General features: G+C 39.8%; 1 protein-coding gene across 1 annotated transcript; it reads right to left on the minus strand.

Moving 5' to 3' along the window:
- On the minus strand, positions 1 to 657 carry LOC127136647 (secreted RxLR effector protein 161-like). The gene is made up of 2 exons (XM_051063184.1): positions 511 to 657; positions 1 to 405 (listed from the first exon to the last, which is right to left on the minus strand). Exons 1-2 carry the CDS (start codon positions 655 to 657, stop codon positions 1 to 3), a joined length of 552 nt encoding a protein of 183 aa, XP_050919141.1.
- Between the last annotated feature and the right edge of the window lie 19,392 nt (positions 658 to 20,049).

Raw genomic sequence — 20,049 nt, forward strand, 5'->3', positions numbered from 1 at the left:
TTATTTCTCGCTATGCCAACTTACTAAGGATTTTGAAAACATGTGGCATGTTCCACTAGTACTCTTCCTATCCGATTTGAAACCGGTAAAATTGGAATCAGTATAACCAACCAAATTACAATCGCTTCCCTTAGAGTACCAAATCCCATAATTAGAAGTACCATGAAGATACCTAAGAATGCGTTTTACGACTTTTAAATGATATTCCTTGGGAGCCAATTGATAACGAGTGAACATACACACACTAAACATAATATCCGGCCTAGATGCATTGAGATATATAAGAGAACCAATCATACCTTTAGACTTCTTCACATCAACATCCTTACCATTTTCATTCTTTTTCAAGTTTTCATTTGTAGGCATTGGAGTGCCAATCAACTTTGCATCTTCCATAGAAAATATCTTTAGTAGTTTGTTGCAATATTTGATTTGACACACAAATGTCCCTTAATTGAGTTGCTTGTTTTGAAGCCCAAGGAAGTAATTCAACTCTCCCATAAGACTCACCTCAAACTCACTCTGCATAAGCTTAGAAAACTCCTTGACAAGTTGCATGATTGTGGATCCAAAAATGATATCATCGACATAAACTTGAACTAGAAGAGTATGCTTTCCTTGACGCTTAATGAAAACTGTAGCATCTACCTTTCCCATAGATTATCCTTGATCGATTAAAAACTTACTAAGTCGCTCATACCAAGCCCTATGTGCTTTTTTGAGACCATACAAAGCTCGCTTTAGTTTGTAAACATGATTAGGATACTCGTGATTTTCAAAATCGGGAGGTTGAGCCACATACACTTCCTCATTAATATAGCCATTAAGGAACACACTTTTCACGTCCATTTGAAATAACTTGAAATCTTGGAAGCAAGCAGTAATACCCCAAAATTTACCCTTCATTTTTCCTGGAAGCATACGCTTTACGTCTCATGCATGCATTCATTTTTTAGGTCATTTATCATTTGCATTTCATCATGGCAATCGGAATCGGATACAAGAAGCTTGAACATCATCCAGGACACTTTGTGGGCTCTATTTAGATGATCAGTCAACACAAGGAAAAAACTTGAGTTACTTCCAACAGGGGTCTATTCGTCAGTCAAAACGTTAATCTTGAAAGAGCAAAGGTTTGTTCATGAGCTGTCTGCTCGCTAGGCGAAGCCCAGGTGTTTTGAAAAAAAAACGAAAAACGAAAAAAAAAACGAAAAACGAAAAAAAAACGGAAAACGAAAAAATAAAAATAAATAAATAAATAAATAAAAGAAAAAATCTTGGACTTAGACCTCTCTCATTTGAGCCCACAGGTCCACAAAAACCAGGTTATAAATTCAGAGTTTCAGTGAAACAAAAGGCAATTCTATTCCTATTACCCTGGCTGGAAAAAGATAGTGAGAGAAGAGCTAACAGAGTTCAGAGCAGCCTCCAAACCCTGAAGGGAACTCAACTGCATAGAATCACCTCTGCCTCACATAAACCCTAAAGATTGTTTTGTAAACCTCACTGGTGCAACTCAATTTCAATCAAGCTCTCCAATCAGGTTTGCCCTTATTCCCATTACCTTTGAACTTTGAATTTGAATACTCTGAATGTTTGAGGTATTATGGGTGAATTTGATACCCTTTTGATGCATGTCTTTTTTTGTGAATTTTAATGGCATGATTCATGTGGTTACATTTTGATTTGGGGGCAACCCTTGATTACCCTATTTTTTTTGTCTCTAACCTGTTTGTTGAGTTTTTGTGAGGGCTCACATGACTTTTGCAGGGATAACTTGCGTGGTTTTCCACTTTATTTGTGGGATACCCCCTGGAGGTTTCATTCCGATTACCTGTACTGACTCACTTTCTTTGATGGTGTTAGCTTGGAAGGATCTCTAGGTTTCCCATTCCTCTAATTGCTGTTACTTCGGATCTTTATCCGCGTGGTACTTTTACATTTTTCCCGCATTTTACTGCTTTCCTAGCTGGAAGACCTCGATAGGAGGCAATGTTTTTGTGTTTACTTTATGCAGGTTCCTTCGTCAAGGACTGCCTTTTTGCATGAGTTTACCAAACCCTAACCCTTCATTGATTTTTCTTCTCCTAAACACACGTTTACTCCTTCTACTACAGGCGAGTAAGTCTCCAAAGGTCGAGCATCCGGTAGATTGTGTAGTAACGTCGTTCGTCCAAAACCCAATCCATAACCCCGTAGTTAACCGAACTACGGCTTGCTCTGATTCTCATTCCAGATGAGATACGTAGGCATAAGACGCGATGTCTTAGCGAGCACACATCCCCCAAACCCATAGGTCAGCCGAGCTACGAAGACTCTGATTCTCATATTCAGATGAGATACGTATGCAGTAGATGCGACATCCGCGCGAGTCATTTTCATTTAACCCCTTTTTTAGTAAACAACACAAGATAAACTCACACCCTTTAGACAAGACCTACAAAAGTGGATCCCGTAGAGTACTACGAATGCGTAGGGGTGTTAATACCTTCCCTTCGCATAACCGACTCCCGAACCCAAGATTTGGTTGCGAGACCTTGTCTTTTCCTTTCCTCTTTTCAGGTTTACTTCGAGCGTTTCCTTTCCCTCCTTTGGGATAAATAACGCACGGTGGCGACTCTTCTGTCATTTTCTTTCGCCGGTTGTTTTTTCGCACACTGTATTTTTCAGGTTGCGACAGCTGGCGACTCTGCTGGGGACCCGATTTCCCTAAGCGAGTCCCTCCTAGCTTTTGTAGTTTGTTTGTTTATTAGGGTGTTCATGCTTTTGTACAGTTATTTATTTACCTGCTTTACCTTATTGCATTGTGTATATATCATTGTTGTATCTGTTGGCTGGCTATGGCTGCTTGGTGATCTTTGTGAGATGAGTTCTATACCCGAACTCGAGTGCACTTAGGATAGGAGAATGGCATAGTCTTGTCGACTTGTGTGGAGTTATTCCTTAGCAAGTTGACTTGCAAGCCCATTCACTTGGTGAAGGTCATGTTGAGATCAATAATGTCACACAAGTAAGTTGTGGTTAGACATTACTTTTTCCAATATAGACCTTAGAAGCCGAGGACCTTAGTTTACCAAACCCATCTTGGCCTATTCGTAGGACATAGTGCGAAAGTCGTTCAAGTGTAAGATTTGATACGATTGTTACGCGATACTACACGTATAAGAGTCTCTCTTGAGAATATTTTTGGAATACGAGTAGTCGTTCCTCCGATAATATCCGAAAGATGGGATTATGACTATGGGAACCTTTTGTAGAACATGTTTGGCAGGTTTAAACCTTAGTACACTCCTTTTGGGTGGTTCTTAACCTAAACTCCATGCTCGTGACTTGCAACAAACCCTTGATTCATGGTTGATCCGATTAGGTATCCTTAATATCAATGAAACTTGGGTGTTGATAAGGTGTAAACCATAATCCACCAAAATGGATGGTTGATATTAAGGATAACATGATCCATCCCATGACCTTTGTTTGGTGTGCTCTTAATTTCTCTCCAGACAGTGCAACCTGACAGATGTTCAAGCAGATACAGTGATCCTGATTCCCATGCCACTGCACTGCATTCACATCATTTTGCATCACATCATTTTGCATTCATAATCATTCACACATGTTTATCCATTTCTGTGGGGTTTATATCTTCTACTTGATTCTAGTCGAAATTTTCTTGGTTCTCATCAACGGCTTAGTCTTTTTTTTTTACATCGTTTATCTATTGAGAGACTGGAATCAAGGGGGTAGAATACCTTTGGAATTGATAAACATGTCATTGCATTTACATATTCATTAGCATGTCTTGCATAACAGGTACCGCCACAGTGTTCTCAGTTTGTTTGGTGTTCCATCAGCAGGATAGCTGACACAGGCATTCACCGGTACGGTACCCGCAGAAACCAACAGAGAGTAATGGAAAGCCTACAGGCAGAGTTCACCGAGATGAAAATCCGCATGAATCAACTCATGGATGTGGTTCAAGGGGTGGTGTCATACCCCAAAATTTGCCCGTTAATCTTACAAGACATTTTTCAAGGCACTTCAATTCATTTTTCAAGACACTGATCTTAAAGGAACAAAGACCCAGCACACAGGTGGCCAAATCCAGAAAATGGCTTAAAATGGCTTGCTCGCTAGGCGAGCAAAATCCTTCGCCTAGCGAACCCTTCGCTACACCACTCGCCTAGCGAAGCTTGCGAATACCAGAAATTTTGGGCTTCATTCTGAGCCCATTAGGTCACAAAAAACCATTATAAATACCACAACTTCAGTCAGAAGAAGGGGGGAGAAAAAGGGAGACAGACGGACGGAGACAGAAAGAAGGAACAGCAAACCCTGGAGGCTAACCCAGAGAATTCAGAGCAACCCTAAAGGAAACCCTGAAGGAAACTCATCTGCACAAAGGTTACCTCCGCCCAACTCAATCCGGCACCAACCCTAAGAGTGATCTGCCAATTCAATTGCCAACAGGTTTGCACTACCACTACCGCTTTATGCTTCCAATTTACATGTGGTATTATGATTGAATTTATAAATATATCTTAGGTTTTGCATGTGGATTTAAATCTGTATGGATATCTTGAATGTTTAACCATAAAATTTCTGTAATGGATGCCATAGGGTGTGGAGCTTGCTGAAATCGTACTGTTCTTAAATTCAAAACCCGCATCCGTTCGCTAGCACATCGCTAAGCGAACATGTAGCGAGGGTTCGCCAGGCCCTCGCTAGGCGAGGCAGCGGCGAACATGACAGTCGCTGATTTTTCTGTTCTGATTTTTGCTAATCTGACATGTTTTATTGTAACCATGCATGGTTTACCTGACATTATTACTGTTGTGATTCCTTTTGGTTTGGTGCAACTCTCGATTGCACCCTGATTTGGTATTCTGACCTATTTGCTGAATATTGTAAGGGCTCACATACTCCTGGAAAAGGTAGCTTGCTAGGTATTCCACTTTACTTGTGGGATACCCCTGTGGAGATTCATCCTAATTACCTAATTGATTATAATGTGGAGATTCATCCTAATTACCTAATTGATTATAATGTGGAGATTCATCCTAATTACCTAATTGATTATAATGTGGAGATTCATCCTAATTACCTAATTGATTATAAAATATTGCCTTTGAATATGTGATCTTGGACCTCTCTTTGTTGCCTTACGGTATTACGGTATTACGGTCATGTCCCGCGAATGTGGGGATGCACTTAGCAAAGACCCTTCGGTTAAATCATCATGTCCCTATAAGATAAATCATAGTCCTTCGGATGTTGCCTGCAAATATATGTTTTTTGTCCCTCGATGATCCGTCGTTGTAGCCTACGGTTAAATGATGATCGTCCCTTCGAATGCTAAGGTATCCTTACAAATGTTGCCTTCAATGACCAATCGATGACCCTACGATGTCCCTTTTACATCCAAAGGATAAAACTACTTACTTCTCAATAGTAAGGACAATTTTACCCTCATAAGGATAGGAAATGCCCATAAAGACCTTGGATAGGTATAACTCTTAAATGCTGACTCACAACCTAAAACATTTTTCATATATCACACTTTGCAAAACATCTACTAGAAAATCACCACTTGGTATACATTCATACTAGAATAATTGCCAAGTTATATTTTTCTAAACAACTTTCAAAATTAAACGAGATAAATACTTTGTATACATTCATACAAGAATCATTACAAAGCTAAACTCTCTTTTCAAAACATTTTCTAAGCAGTTCATAAACACTTTTTCAGACAAGAAAAATATAAGTGATCCAGCAATTAAGAGCCCATGGATAACCATGGATACAAAGGGTGCTAACACCTTCCCTTTGTATAATGTACCTCCCGAACCCAAAATCTAATTAAGGTCTTTCCTGTTCTTTTCCACCCTTCCTTATTGGATAAAAGAAAAGTCGGTGGTGACTCTTGCTATCCGCGACATTTGCTTTCCAAAGCAAAAACACAAAAAGTCAGTTCACCGTATGACAGTTGCCCTCCGGTCAAGCAGAAGCTCAGAAGAACAAGACCAGAGATGGCTGTCAAGATAAAGGAAGAAGTGCAAAAACAGTTGGATGCAGGGTTTCTAGCAGTCACAAATTATCCGCCATGGGTTGCAAATATCGTTCCGGTACCTAAGAAGGATGGAAAGGTACGAATGTGTGTTGACTACCGGGATCTGAATAGGGCTAGTCCTAAAGATGATTTCCCCTTACCTCACATTGATGTTTTGGTGGATAACACGGATCAGTTCTCGGTATTCTCCTTCATGAATGGCTTTTCTGGCTATAATCAAATTAAGATGGCACCAGAAGACATGGAGAAGACAACATTCATAACCCCATGGGGCACCTTCTGCTACAAGGTGATGCCGTTTGGTCTGAAAAATGTCGGAGCAACATATCAGCGAGCGATGGTGACTCTGTTCCATGATATGATTCATCATGAAATCGAGGTTTATGTTGATGATATGATTGCCAAATCTCAGACAGAAGAAGAACATTTGGTGAATTTGCAGAAACTGTTTGAGCGTTTGAGGAAAACTACTGGGTTTTGTTGTTAGCGGAAAAGGGATTGAGGTGGATCCGGCCAAAGTGAAAGCGATACAGGAAATGCCTGAGCCAAGAACAGAGAAACAAGTTCGTGGTTTCTTAGGGAGGTTGAACTACATTGCAAGGTTCATCTCTCACCTAACAGCCACGTGTGAGCCAATATTCAAATTGTTGAGAAAAGATCAGGCTATCAGGTGGAATGATGATTGTCAAAGGGCTTTCGAAAAGATAAAAGAGTATTTGCAGAATCCTCCTATCCTTGTGCCTCCGGTCCCAAGGAGACCGCTGGTTATGTATTTGACAGTACTGGGCAATTCCATGGGTTGTATTCTCGGTCAACACGACGAGACAGGTAGGAAAGAGCATGCCATCTACTACCTGAGTAAGAAATTCACAGATTGCGAGTCGAGATACTCAATGCTTGAAAAAACATGTTGTGCACTTGCATGAGCTGCGAAGCGATTGAGACAATACATGCTGTCTCACACAACCTTACTGATCTCCAAAATGGATCCAGTCAAGTATATATTTGAGAAGCCAGCTCTCTTCGGAAGAGTTGCTCGTTGGCAAATGGTACTGGCAGAGTACGACATCCAGTATACTTCCCAGAAAGCCATCAAGGGGAGTATTCTATTAGACTATCTTGCTCAACAGCCGGTTGAAGATTATGAGCCGATGAAGTTTGATTTTCCAGATGAAGACATCATGTTCCTCAAGATGAAAGACTATGAAGAGCTAGTTGTTGAAGAGGGACCTGATCCAGACGAAAAGTGGACTTTAATGTTTGATGGGGCCGTCAACGCCAGAGGAAGTGGAATTGGTGCTGTCATTACAACTCCGAAAGGTGCCCACATGCCTTTCACCGCTCGTCTGACTTTCGAGTGCACCAATAATGAAGCTGAGTATGAAGCCTGTATCTTGGGTATTGAGCAAGCCATTGATTTGAGAATCAAGACTTTGGACATCTTCGGAGATTCAACTCTGGTAATCAATCAAGTGAATGGTGATTGGAACACTCTCCAGCCCAATTTGGTCCCCTACAGAGATTACACGAGAAGACTGTTGACTTTCTTCACAACAGTAAAGCTGTACCATATACCTCGTGATGAGAACCAGATGGCAGATGCTCTTGCTACTCTATCCTCCATGATCACGGTGACCCATTGGAACCATGCTCCCAAGATCGACGTGATGCGCCTTGATAGGTGTGACGGTGTATTCGTCGCTATATGATCTATCGATTAAATCATAAGCTATGAGATACGTTGAAAATTTTCGAGTCGCCACCGCACTTTTATTTATCCAAAGGACTGGCTAAAAAGCGAACAAAAGCCTAAGAAGTTTTACACGTAGAAAACTAATAAAAAGATCAGAGATTCTGGGTAAGGGGTAAATTACGCAATGGGAAGGTGTTAGGCACCCATCACGTCCTAGGTACTCCTAGGGAGCCCTTTTCACACTTGTTATGCTAAATTGTTATTTGTTATGACAAAAATATTGTGCAAACATGATTGGGATGATGAGAAAAGAATGTACAATTTTATTATTGGGTTATTGGGTTCGAACGGATGAACCCGTTGCCTACGTACCTTCCATCAAAGGTAAGGATCAGAACGCCGTAGTTCGGCTAAAAGATTTCCAAAAGTTGGTGGATTCAGTTTTAAACACAAGCACTGAGGCTTTTCATTATCAATGGGAGAACACTCGACCAAAAGCAACATCCACCATGCGAGGATAGCTTCGACGTACTAGAGGGGTTAGCCCTGTTTGAAGTACGGAAGTCTTACTGTCGACTCACTAAGGATAGGCAAGATTTACATCAACCACAAAGATAATTGAAGCCTATGGCTAAGGCATGAAAAGATTAATGGACAAAGCCAAAACAAGTGAATGAGTGAATTTAATTGATTGTGATTATGAAAATGGAGTCAAAGTATGATTAAGGTTAATTCAAATAAGTATTATGAAAATGAAGTTTGAAAAAGAGTCAATGACTTGAGTCCAGGTTTTTAATTAGAAAACATGAAGATGTCTGCACAACACTTATGTCAAGTTTGAAAGATAAAGTGTGAAAAGGTTTAGGACATAATGAATGATGAATGGATGAGGGTGGATAGTAAAACTTCTTAGAAGGTTCACTTCTTGAAATCATATAGCAGATGATTCAAGTGTGTCCTTTGGAATAGCAATTAATAATAACAAACAAGCAAAGCAGATAAAAGCGGATATCGGGTGCCAATCAATGGTCTTATACCAATCTCCTAAAACAAAACGGGATATCAGAGGCCACTCAATGGTCTTACACTAATCTCCACAGGCAAAGAAATAAAAAGCGGATACCGGATACCAATAGATGGATTTACACCAGTCTCCTAAAACAGAAATGGATATCGGATGCCACTCAATGGACTTACACCAATCTCCTCAAAAGAAAAACAGAGATGAGAAAAGGAAGTTAACTGCCAATCTGTCTGGACTTAGGTTAACTCCACAGTATGGTCCTAGGAAATCCAATGCCACGTTACAGGGACTTACAATGGATCCTCACATACAGGAACAAAAGCAACAATATGATCATAGGAATGCAAATGCCAACTTGCTGGGACTTACAGTTACAACCTCACATAACAAGAGAAAGCAGAACAATGGATGTCAGATGCCAATCTGTCTGGACTTACTCTAACATACACAGTATGGTCCTAGGAATACAAATGCCAACTTGCAGGGACTTACAGTTGTATCCTCACATACAAACAAACAAAACAACACGTGATCATAGGAGAGCAAATGCCAACTTGCAGGGACTTACAGTTGCTTCCTCACATACAATCAAGTAAATGTATCAGGCAAAGATAAGATGAGTGGCCAAGGTGATGGTCTTATACTCACTTCCATATCATAGGAGCAAATGCCAAAGCAATGGACTTACAATTGTCCTCAATGGGCAAACAATAATGATAACATCACAAAACAAATGAGATGATCATGTACTAATGGCAATTGATGATGATGATAAATGCATAGCATACAAACAAGCAAGTGCACATGAAGCAATCAATCAATCAATGAATAGCAAACAACACACTCTATAGCCAAACAAAGGGGGCTCACACAAGAGGGTTTGACTTTGAAAGTCCACTGTAATGGGTAAAGGTCGCTCTTAACCTGGCCATTGAGGGGCTCAGGTGAAGCAGATGAAAAGGAGAATGAGGGGTGTGCCTCATTGCTTCTATCTCAAATCAGAGAGAGCATCAAAGAAAGTGTGGGAGTTCAGAAAGTAGGAACTCTCTCCACATTATTGACTCGATTAGATCTTGGGTATTTATCTCATTGCTTCAACCATGTAATGGGAGCAAAGAGAGGACACACTGAATAGTGGGGGATAGATTGCTTATCCCTACCTTCCACCAATTGCCTTACTTGAAGGACTTTTCCTGCTTAGGACAAATATAAACAAACACAGGCATTGCCTCTTAAGGAGGACTTCAGACAGTTTGCCCGGTCAAATAACAGACCGGGTCTCCAGACTACATGAAGAAGAAAGGTTTATACCTCAAAGCAAATGCTAAAAAGCAAAGCAAGCAAGTTCAAAGAACTTAGGCAACTAAAGTACCTGAAAAAGTCAAACTTATTAGCAAACAGTTCAACAGTCAAAATCAAAGGAAATAACCCAAAAGTCAACCACAGAGGGACCAATTGTGCAAGGCACAAAGACTCAAGCATATGAGTCACCTACAAAACAAATGTTAGCACATCATATAATTCAACTCAAACAAATATTTGAATGATCCTCAAGGCATTGGTGCTTAACCTGAAACAGATGAACTCAACATAAGCTTAGAAGACCACTAGGGCTAGCCTAGGGTCAAAGATGGAAGAAAAGGTCAAGGCAGCAAGAAAAAGTCAACCCAAACCAAATTTAAACATTCAAGAAGCATTCTCAATTGGATTCATAATCAAATCATGCATCATGGTCATTTCATATGCACAAGGATGCAAAGCATGGCAAGAGAAGCATACAAAAGTCAACAGCAAAGACTTCATTAAAAAGTCAACTCAAACAATCTCAAAAATCATGAGATAAATCACACTCAATCCTAACATCTAACATGGTATACATGTAAAATCTCATGGCATTTGGATGAGAGGAAGGCAGTCAAGTAAAATCATGAAGTCAAACCAAATTCAAGTAAGCATGGTGAAGGTCAACAAGCATGGGTCAACTTCAAAAAATCATATCAATTTGAAAACAGAAGATAAATGAATGAGATTAACACCAATGCAAAGCTTGAGATGTCTAGTTATCACATATGAATTTTCATGGTCATACAATAAGATTTGAGAATTTCACAAAAGATTTGGCAAGGCATAGCACAAAAAGTCAACAAGTGACCAAGTATGGAAGAAAATTCTCAATCAAATGGAAAACAGCATTATTAATTCCAAGAAAATTCATACACAAACTAGACATGTGATAGATGGTTCATGCAAAGTTTCAAGTGATTTGGATAAGAGGAAGCATGTGAACAAAAATTGGGAAAATGCATGATCATGGTATGACACCAAATGCAACACATGACTTCAAAAATTCATAATTCTCAATCCACAAATGATAAATGCACAAACTCTATATGGAAATGAAGATCAATGTGTCTAGTTTCACCACAAAAAATTTCAAAGGCATTGGATGCAATATGAGAATTTCACAATAAGAATGGCACAATGTATCATTTTGGCATACATGTTGGGAAATCATTTATCATTTAAAATCCAGAACATGAAAAATTAATTAAAATTCACCATAAAATATTAGACACATTCATGAGTTTAATGCAAAAAATCTCACAATTTTTGGAGTTAAAATGAATTTAAAATGAATTGTGGAAGTTTGATGAATAATTGATGAAATATGAACAAACAAGCATGGCAAATTGGTCAACTAGGAGTCAACCGATGGCAGACTTGTAATTTCTGCCAACTTAAATGAAACGACACAGCATTGGCAAACAAAATGAAATGTTCTCATTGGATGGAACCAATGGAACAGTGCTTATGCAGGGGAACAAACAACCAACAGCCAATCATGTTTTAAATATTCTGGGAACTTCATGCAGTACTAGGGTTTGTAATTCAATAGCATGGCATTCACCAATTCAACTAAGTTCATCATCAACCAAACATACAAGCATACCATAATCAGTAAGCACGACCATGCAACACCAAGCAATCATGTAACAGCATGGCAACTCTCAATTATGCAACATCAAAACACAGTAAACCAAACACATATCATATGAATTTCTGGACAGGTTAAGGTAGCAAAACAGCAGGGCATCTTCAAAACAATCATTCAAACACCAACAGATAAATAGCAAGGCATTCATGGTGATGTTCACACAGCAACCAAACAATAGCATTCAACACAAATCACATTGGTTTTTCTGAACATGTTCATAAGGTTTCAAAAACTGCAGCAGGGTTTTAGCATCCAAGTTCAGCATCCATTTTCGAGCAATTGGTCAAAACATCATCAAACAAACAACAGCATGCAACATATTTCCACATGATGTTTGGTTCAAATAACAGCAACATTCATCATTATTATCATGTGCTCATCATAAACCACAGCAAACACAAACTTCATACAAGCTCAATCACATCCAAACAAATTCAACAACAAACACTCAGCGGCCAGCATTTTGGCAATGTTCTCGCAGCAGGCAATCAACAGCAACATGAGCTTAATTTATGGAAACAGTATAAGGGTTTCAAAATAACAGTATTCATCATCCACATACTCATCATCACCAAACCAAGCAAAGCAAACACTGATCATGGCAATGGTAACGTTCCTACAGCAGCCAAACAAAAGCATACATTCATATTTCAAAACTGCAGCAGGACTTTAGCAGCATGGTATCGTGTGACTTCATGCAATCAATTCAAACTGAAACTCAACAAAAACTCACAAACAGCATGGCAAAGGCATTCTTCTCATGTTCATTAACAGCAATCAACAAACAGCACCCAAACTCGATCAATCATAACAAACACCAACATGTGGATCTTACAAGCAAGTTTAATGGTTTTCAGACAGCAAGGCATATGCAGCAATGGTATTGGTAACTTCGAGCAAGCATCAACAATCATCAAACAATATTAGAACAAGCATGCTCATGGGAAATCCTGGATAGCTTAAAGTTTCAAAATAGCAGCATATGCATTGTTTTATTATCAACATTAAAACACATTCAAAAACCAAAAGACAAACAGCATGAAAAATGATTGTGATATTCACACTGCAAACAGACAACAGTAAGACCAAGCAAATTTCTGGATTCAACAGCATGGTTCATCATGTGATCAACATTGAGGTCATCAACATCATCATCAATTGAGACTCCAACAAATAAACAACTAACATGGCAGCATTCAAACATGATTTACATGGATTTCTAGGCATGGTCATGAGGTTTCAATGTAACAGCAGTATATCATCATCAATTTGCAGCAAGGCTAACAGCATAACAGTGACAACATGTTCAAACAAATACAAACAATAACAGGCAACATGTCTCATATGGATTTCCTGGGATGTTCATGGGATTTCAAACAGCAGTATATGTTCCTCATGCTCATCAATCATCATCAATTAAAATTCTGTCATGGCAATCCTCATGGCAGCTAAACAACAGCATACAGCATATTAACAACAAACCAAACAAAATCATAAAGAAATTCTGAACAGGGCAAAAGCTTGAACAAAAGCCACATACATTCATCACCTTCAACAAGCCAAAAATTCGAAATGCCCAGAATGACCAAACAGGCACACCAATAAAATCACCATGTAACATACATACATAATCTAGTGATGGTTTTCAATGAAATCCACAGCAACATAACAAATTGATGAAAAACTCATTCAAGCATAAAAATGAAATCCCTATTTCTCACAGCATGGTTGATCATTTTGAGCAAGCTAACATTCATTAGAAACAGCATACAATAAACTATCATAAACATGGCACAGCATAGCAAATTATTGTGGTCGAATCCTTACTTGGCTGTGAAGAAAATCGAGCAGCAGCTGTGTTTTGAGTGATGCAAACTCCAACAGCAGTTTACTATGCTTGGAAATGAAGGAGCCTTGAAGAATTTCAGCTCAAACTTGCTTGAAACTTCCCAATCCTGATTTCACCATTATCATGCTCATTGAAAAACAGAGCCAGGAGGGAGCTGCACAGGTGTGGTTTCACACTTGGAATGGGCTTGTTATGATGATGGATGATGAAGAAAACAAGAGGAACCTCGAGGGTTTTGGGATTTTTTGCAGAAAATCACTTTGAGCAAAATGCACTATGTGAGAGTGAGAGAGAATTCTGGTTGGTGGCTGCAAAACTAGGGTTGCCAAATGCTCAGAATGGTCCTTATATTCTCTGTTTAGCCTTGCTAAATCATATACTAATCAGGTTTTGTCAAAGTGGAGCATTTTGCATTTTTGCTAATTGAGGAACAAGTGAAATGGAGGGTGTGTTGGACTGCACGATTATGGGCTGGAAAGGCTGTACAGACCACATTCTAATTGCTGTTTGTGGTTTGCTGCAGCATGCTGTATGTATTTTGCTTTTGTACTTCCTTTTTGCACCTTTTGCCAACTTTGAATTTTAGGTTAAAATGATGGTAAAAAAAAGTGGTATGATGATGGTTTTAAGCTTGAGGCAAGTCACAAATGATATATGGAACATTTCCCAATTGGCAAAATCAAGAAAAAGTCAAAGAAGCCAAAAGTCAAAGTTTGGTCAAACTTTGAATTTAAATGCAAAAGGTCCAAAAATGCCATTTTGAATGGTGAGGTTTTAGGTCATGAAATTTATATTTTTGGAAAGAGGATGAAAAATGTGGTTTGTAGGAAAAAACCCCACCAAATTTGGCCTTATGGTTTGAGAGATATGGCTTGTTGAAGTTCAAAATTTGGTGAAAATGATTTGATCATATCTTGACAACCACACATGGGATTTTGATGTTCTTGGACTTGTTGAAAATGGGAAGACAAGATCTTCAACTTTCATGTTGGGCAAAAATTCATTTGGAGCTTGTATCATGATGTAAGTTTAAGATCAAGAAGTTTCCATTTTTGGCAGTTGAAATTACAGGTCCACTTTCTATTTCTGGAAAATTTCTGATTGACTGGATTTTCTTCCATGATGAGGTTGAACATGATAGATGAGGCTTATACAAGCATGAATGAACTCCTTCAGATCAATTCTATCCACCAAATTCTTGATTAAATCAACAGTTGACCAAGTTTGACTTTTCTAGGGTTTTGGACTGATTGATCCTCTTCTGATGATTTCCAAATCCTGGTTCCTTGAGAACTTGACCTCAAATGATGTCTCAAGATATATGAACCTTTGATTAATGATCATGATGCCCAAATTCTGCAAGAATGGCCATCATCCATTGCTTTGACTGATCAATGACTGAGTTTGACCTAATTTCTGATGATTGCTTCAACTGCAAGCAACAAGGTTAGACTGACAATATTTTTGTACTTTTTGAATGATAAACATATGAAGGCAAAGATATACAAATGCAAAGTATGCTTGGTGACCAAAAAACAAACCTACAAGGCAATCTACCCACTAGGAGGGGACAAAGGCATGCAATGATCCTTGAGGTTATGATATAAATGATATGGGCCATGAGGGATCTTAGGGCCCAAAATTGGGGTCTTACAGATGCCCCTATTTAAGGTCATTCTAGCCGGAGAAGTGAAGTTTAGAAATCTTCATCTCGACGCGGTAGAATGGGCTTAAATAACAGTAATGAGACAAATTTTGGTCCCTAAGAGACCTCATGATGCAAATGTATGCGTGCAAAAGACACAAATTCTGTGGGGAATATGATTCACACAGAAGAAAAGACGATCCGTCGGAGCAATACACTCACCAGGAACAGAGACTCTAATAAGACTCTATGGGGATAAACAAAAGAAAAAGAAATGTGTGAACAAGACACGACTCCAAACTGGGGAAAAACAAAACTGACACAGCGTGAACAAGACACGACTCTGATTAGAGAAATAACAGAAAACAGACTGGAGAACTCACTGGGGAGTGAAGGACTCACACTGGGAAGAGAATTCCAAGTGGAAAATAAATCCGTCGGAGAGACACAAGCTGACTCCTGGGGAGAAGCAAAAGAAAACTCCACAGGGGAAGTAACAAGCAAAATGAGATGTTACCAGGCATACGGGTAACAAAACAGGAAAATCTGACTCCACAGGGGGACCGAGGTCATAATAGGGAGCAGAAAGGAGGGAACACCAAGGATACCGGTTACTGGGTATATAATAGGTGACCGACCAAAGCGTGAATTGGATTTCACTTCCAAAACACTCATCATCCTGAAGAGAGCTAGAAAAGCAAACTTGTTTATAGGATGGATATTCAATTCCACAAGGAAAATGAATCTTACTCTGAGGGGAAAACAACAAAGGATTGACCCAAGAGTGCATGAGACATATAATTCATTACCGGCAGACCGTGAATAATACGCTCGAAAGGAAAAGACACCAGAGATACCGGTTACTGGGTATATAACAGGTGACTGTCCAAAACAGAGAGACGATCGATACCAAGCATACGGGTAAACGAAAGACAACTCAAAGGGATAAGTTGCAAGCATCCGGCAATTTATCCAACAACAAGAATATTCGACTCCACAAAGGGAAACAACGAATCTTACTCGACCGGGGAAACACAAAAGGCTTCGACTGAAGAGTGCATGAGATATATTATTCATTACCGGCAGACCGTGAATAATATACTCGCATGGAAGATTATCCACAACCGGTTACTGGGTTAACAAAGGATAAATCGACCGAACAGAAAGGCATCAGGATACCAAACTAGGTATATAATGATAACCAAACAAAAAGAGCAACAGACATTACCAACAAAAAGGGTAAATGAAAGGCGAACTGCTGAGGATAAATTGCAAGCATCCGGCAATTATCGACAGAGACTAGCTGGGGATGCATTGGTAAACAACCAATGATCCGGGGAACAAATCACGAGCATACGGTGAAAAGACCCACTGGGGATAAAATTGCTAGCATACGGCAATTATCCACAAAAGACTTGCTACGGATATAAGAGCTAATCTGAGCAACTTATCCAAGCCAAGGAGAATCAACATCAAAAATATTGAATGAAGATAACCACAAAAAATTAGGGTTTACATCTACCGAATACGGGGTAGAAGACCAAAAACTCCGCATGGGGATAGAACAAATCACAAATCCGCACGGGAAACCAAAATAGGGTTTATAAAAAAAACCACAAACTGCTGAAGAGCAGGAAAATAGGATTTACGACTACCGGGTATGAGGTAGAAAACCAAAAACTCTGGCTGGAGAATAAAAGGTGTATAACCACAAATTCTGTTAAGAAAGCCAGGAAAAGTAGGACTTATAACTACCGGTTATGAGGGTAGAGGCCCAAAAACATTCCGCTGGGGAACAACCCACTGGGAAACACAAGACGTTTGACAAATAGTCAATTCGGGAATAATCCGAAAAGACAGACTGAATAAAGACACGTCCTAATGAGGATATAGCTCAAATAGGAACATCCATCCCAATATATGTATTGGGAGGAAACGGAAGAAACCGTCATCCACGAGGATATATCTCAGTGGGGAACTGCAGAAGGAAAGACAAACTTTTTCTGCTTATGGGGTTGACTCTATATGGAGAGATTTATAAACACCCGACATCTGCTTGGGGAGATCTGTAAAGAGATCTATATCACCATAGCAGGAGACACGACAAACAAAAGATATATGGCAAGAAATGCATCATGAATATCTTGAATGTTTTATGAATATGCATGAATATGCGTGTTTTATGTTTGATGAATGCTGACAAAACAGACAATTCTAACACAAACAGGTTCAGGAACCAAACGTCCGGTATTATACTTCCAGGGGAAAAACCAGCTGGAGAGCCAATCTGCGGAGATCCACATGCTGTAAAGCAAAGATCAGCAGGTACTGCTGAAGAAGCAGAGAATCAGAGATATCAGGAAACAACCCAATCAGGATACAGAAAGTCGCAACGGGCAAAACAGCCACCAAGACAAATCTGTAGGGGAACAAGAGAAATCCCGAAGTATATCTGCAGGGGATCCCAGTGTTAACTGAGAAACAAAGGGTGCGTTGCATAAGCACGAACTGCTGTAGAAGCAAATTCACACAACTCCACTGGGGAACAACCCACTGAGGGAGAATGATATCATCCAGATAGAATCTAACTGCATAAGCAACTCTACTGGGGAAAATTGTCGGCTACTCTCTTGGGAACAAACCACTGAGGGAGGACAGATCAAACAAGCAGATTCTGCAACAAACCACTCCACTTGGGGAGAATATACAGCAAACTGATCACAACAAGTAGATTCTGCAATATAAGCCACTCTACTGGGGATCACAAACAGTCAGGGGATAAATCCGTTCACTGGAGGCTAGAGCCATCATCCGACCATATTGGGGATTGAAGGAGTATTCAACAGGCAAAACTGCCACAACAAACATCCTGCAGACCAAGCTGAGGAAAAGATAGTTGCAATACTGGGATGTCAACCCAAATCAAAACTGCTCAGGAAAATAAATCCTGCTCTGCTGAAGAGAAGAACTCTGATGGAGAGATAACAACAATTCCGCAGACGACTTCGCCGGGGAAAACGTAAAGTACCGGGTATCAAACCACTGACTTACCGAATCTTCAAAAAGACCACCGTGCTGAGGAAACAGACAAATCCTGCTGGCACACTGCATTGGGAAGAGCGGTAACAACTCCACTTGCAACTCTGGTGGGGATATTAATGACAGCTCTACTCGTGACTCCGAGGGGAGTATCAATCAGTCAGTTATACTCATGACCATGCTGAGGAGACAAATAAAGTCCGGGGCATACGACCCACTGGAGAAAGTGACGGGGCACCAAGGTGACAAACCATCAACCGCCGAAACTTCTCAAGAAAACACCCATGCTAGGGAAAACTGCTGCTGGAGAAAACGAAGCCTTCAACAACACTCTGTTTGCGACTGTACTGGGGAACAGCCCCAACAACAACTCTGTCTGAGGAACAACCTCAACAAAGGTCCGAAGAAAGAAGATACCACCAAACCAGGAAATATGAACAAATGTCTTACCTGTTGGGAATCATGCCACCCTCGGGAGAGCACTGAGATATTCTTGAGTATTCTTTCAATCTTGTGAATGTTCACTTTGTTTAAAACAAAAAATTTTGAAAAATTTGATTTGTTTAAAACAATGACATTTTATCAATTTAAAACATGCAAAACATTTGTTGAATTGAAACAAATAAGAGTGCAAATAAATTGGATAAAAAGCTCAAATTGATTTGATAGAATGGTAGTCTGCAAATGGCAAGACTCCATAGATCTGTATAAATTTGAAATCAGTGATATATATTGGAAGAGGGCTACATTGAACATAATGATCCTTTCTCTACCAATTTGAATCTCGATGTATCCGAAGCTTCGGTTGATGACGAATCGAGAATCTTCTGACGAAATGACGACTGATGAACCAGAAAGTCTTGTCAGGATGCAGTTACTTGCCAAATCCCTAATTTTTGCCTAGATTGCCCCAGGGTGAGGTACTCAATCTAGCGGGATGCAAATATACTCTTTTTTTCAAGTCTCTAATTTTTGCCTGGATTACCCTTGCGGGTTCTCCACCGAGACGCTCATTTTTGCCTAAGCCGCCCTTTCGGGTTTTCAACTTAGCGAGCTATTCTGTTTTTTCTTATTTGCATATACTTTTTTTTTCTAGGCAAAGTATCTCTTAACTGCATCTGAATTCACAGGACGAGTGAAATCCTCCCCATCCATTGTTGTAAGCATTAAAGCACCGCCTGAAAAGGCTCTCTTAACAACATATGGACCCTCGTAGTTTGGAGTCCACTTGCCCCTGGAATCGGGCGCGAAAGACAAAACTTTCTTGAGCACAAGATCACCTTCTCGGAACACACGAGGCTTGACCTTCTTGTCGAATGCTTTCTTCATTCTCTGCTGATACAACTGACCATGGCACATGGCAGTTAATCGCTTCTCTTCAATCAAATTCAATTGGTCGTAACGACTCTGAATCCATTCAGCATCAGTCAACTTGGCTTCCATCAAGACTCGCATTGATGGGATCTCCACCTCTACTGGGAGAACGGCTTCCATGCCATAAACAAGAGAGAAAGGGGTTGCCCCTGTTGAAGTGCGTACAGACGTACGATATCCATGCAAAGCAAATGGCAGCATCTCATGCCAATCTTTGTACGTGACAGTCATCTTCTGGATAATTCTCTTGATATTCTTGTTAGCAGCTTCAACAGCCCCATTCATCTTAGGTCTGTAAGGAGAGGAATTATGGTGTGCAATCTTGAATTCAGCGCACAACTCATTCATCATCTTGTTATT

This window comes from Lathyrus oleraceus, chromosome 4 (assembly GCF_024323335.1).
Source record: "Lathyrus oleraceus cultivar Zhongwan6 chromosome 4, CAAS_Psat_ZW6_1.0, whole genome shotgun sequence".
NCBI lineage: Eukaryota > Viridiplantae > Streptophyta > Magnoliopsida > Fabales > Fabaceae > Lathyrus > Lathyrus oleraceus.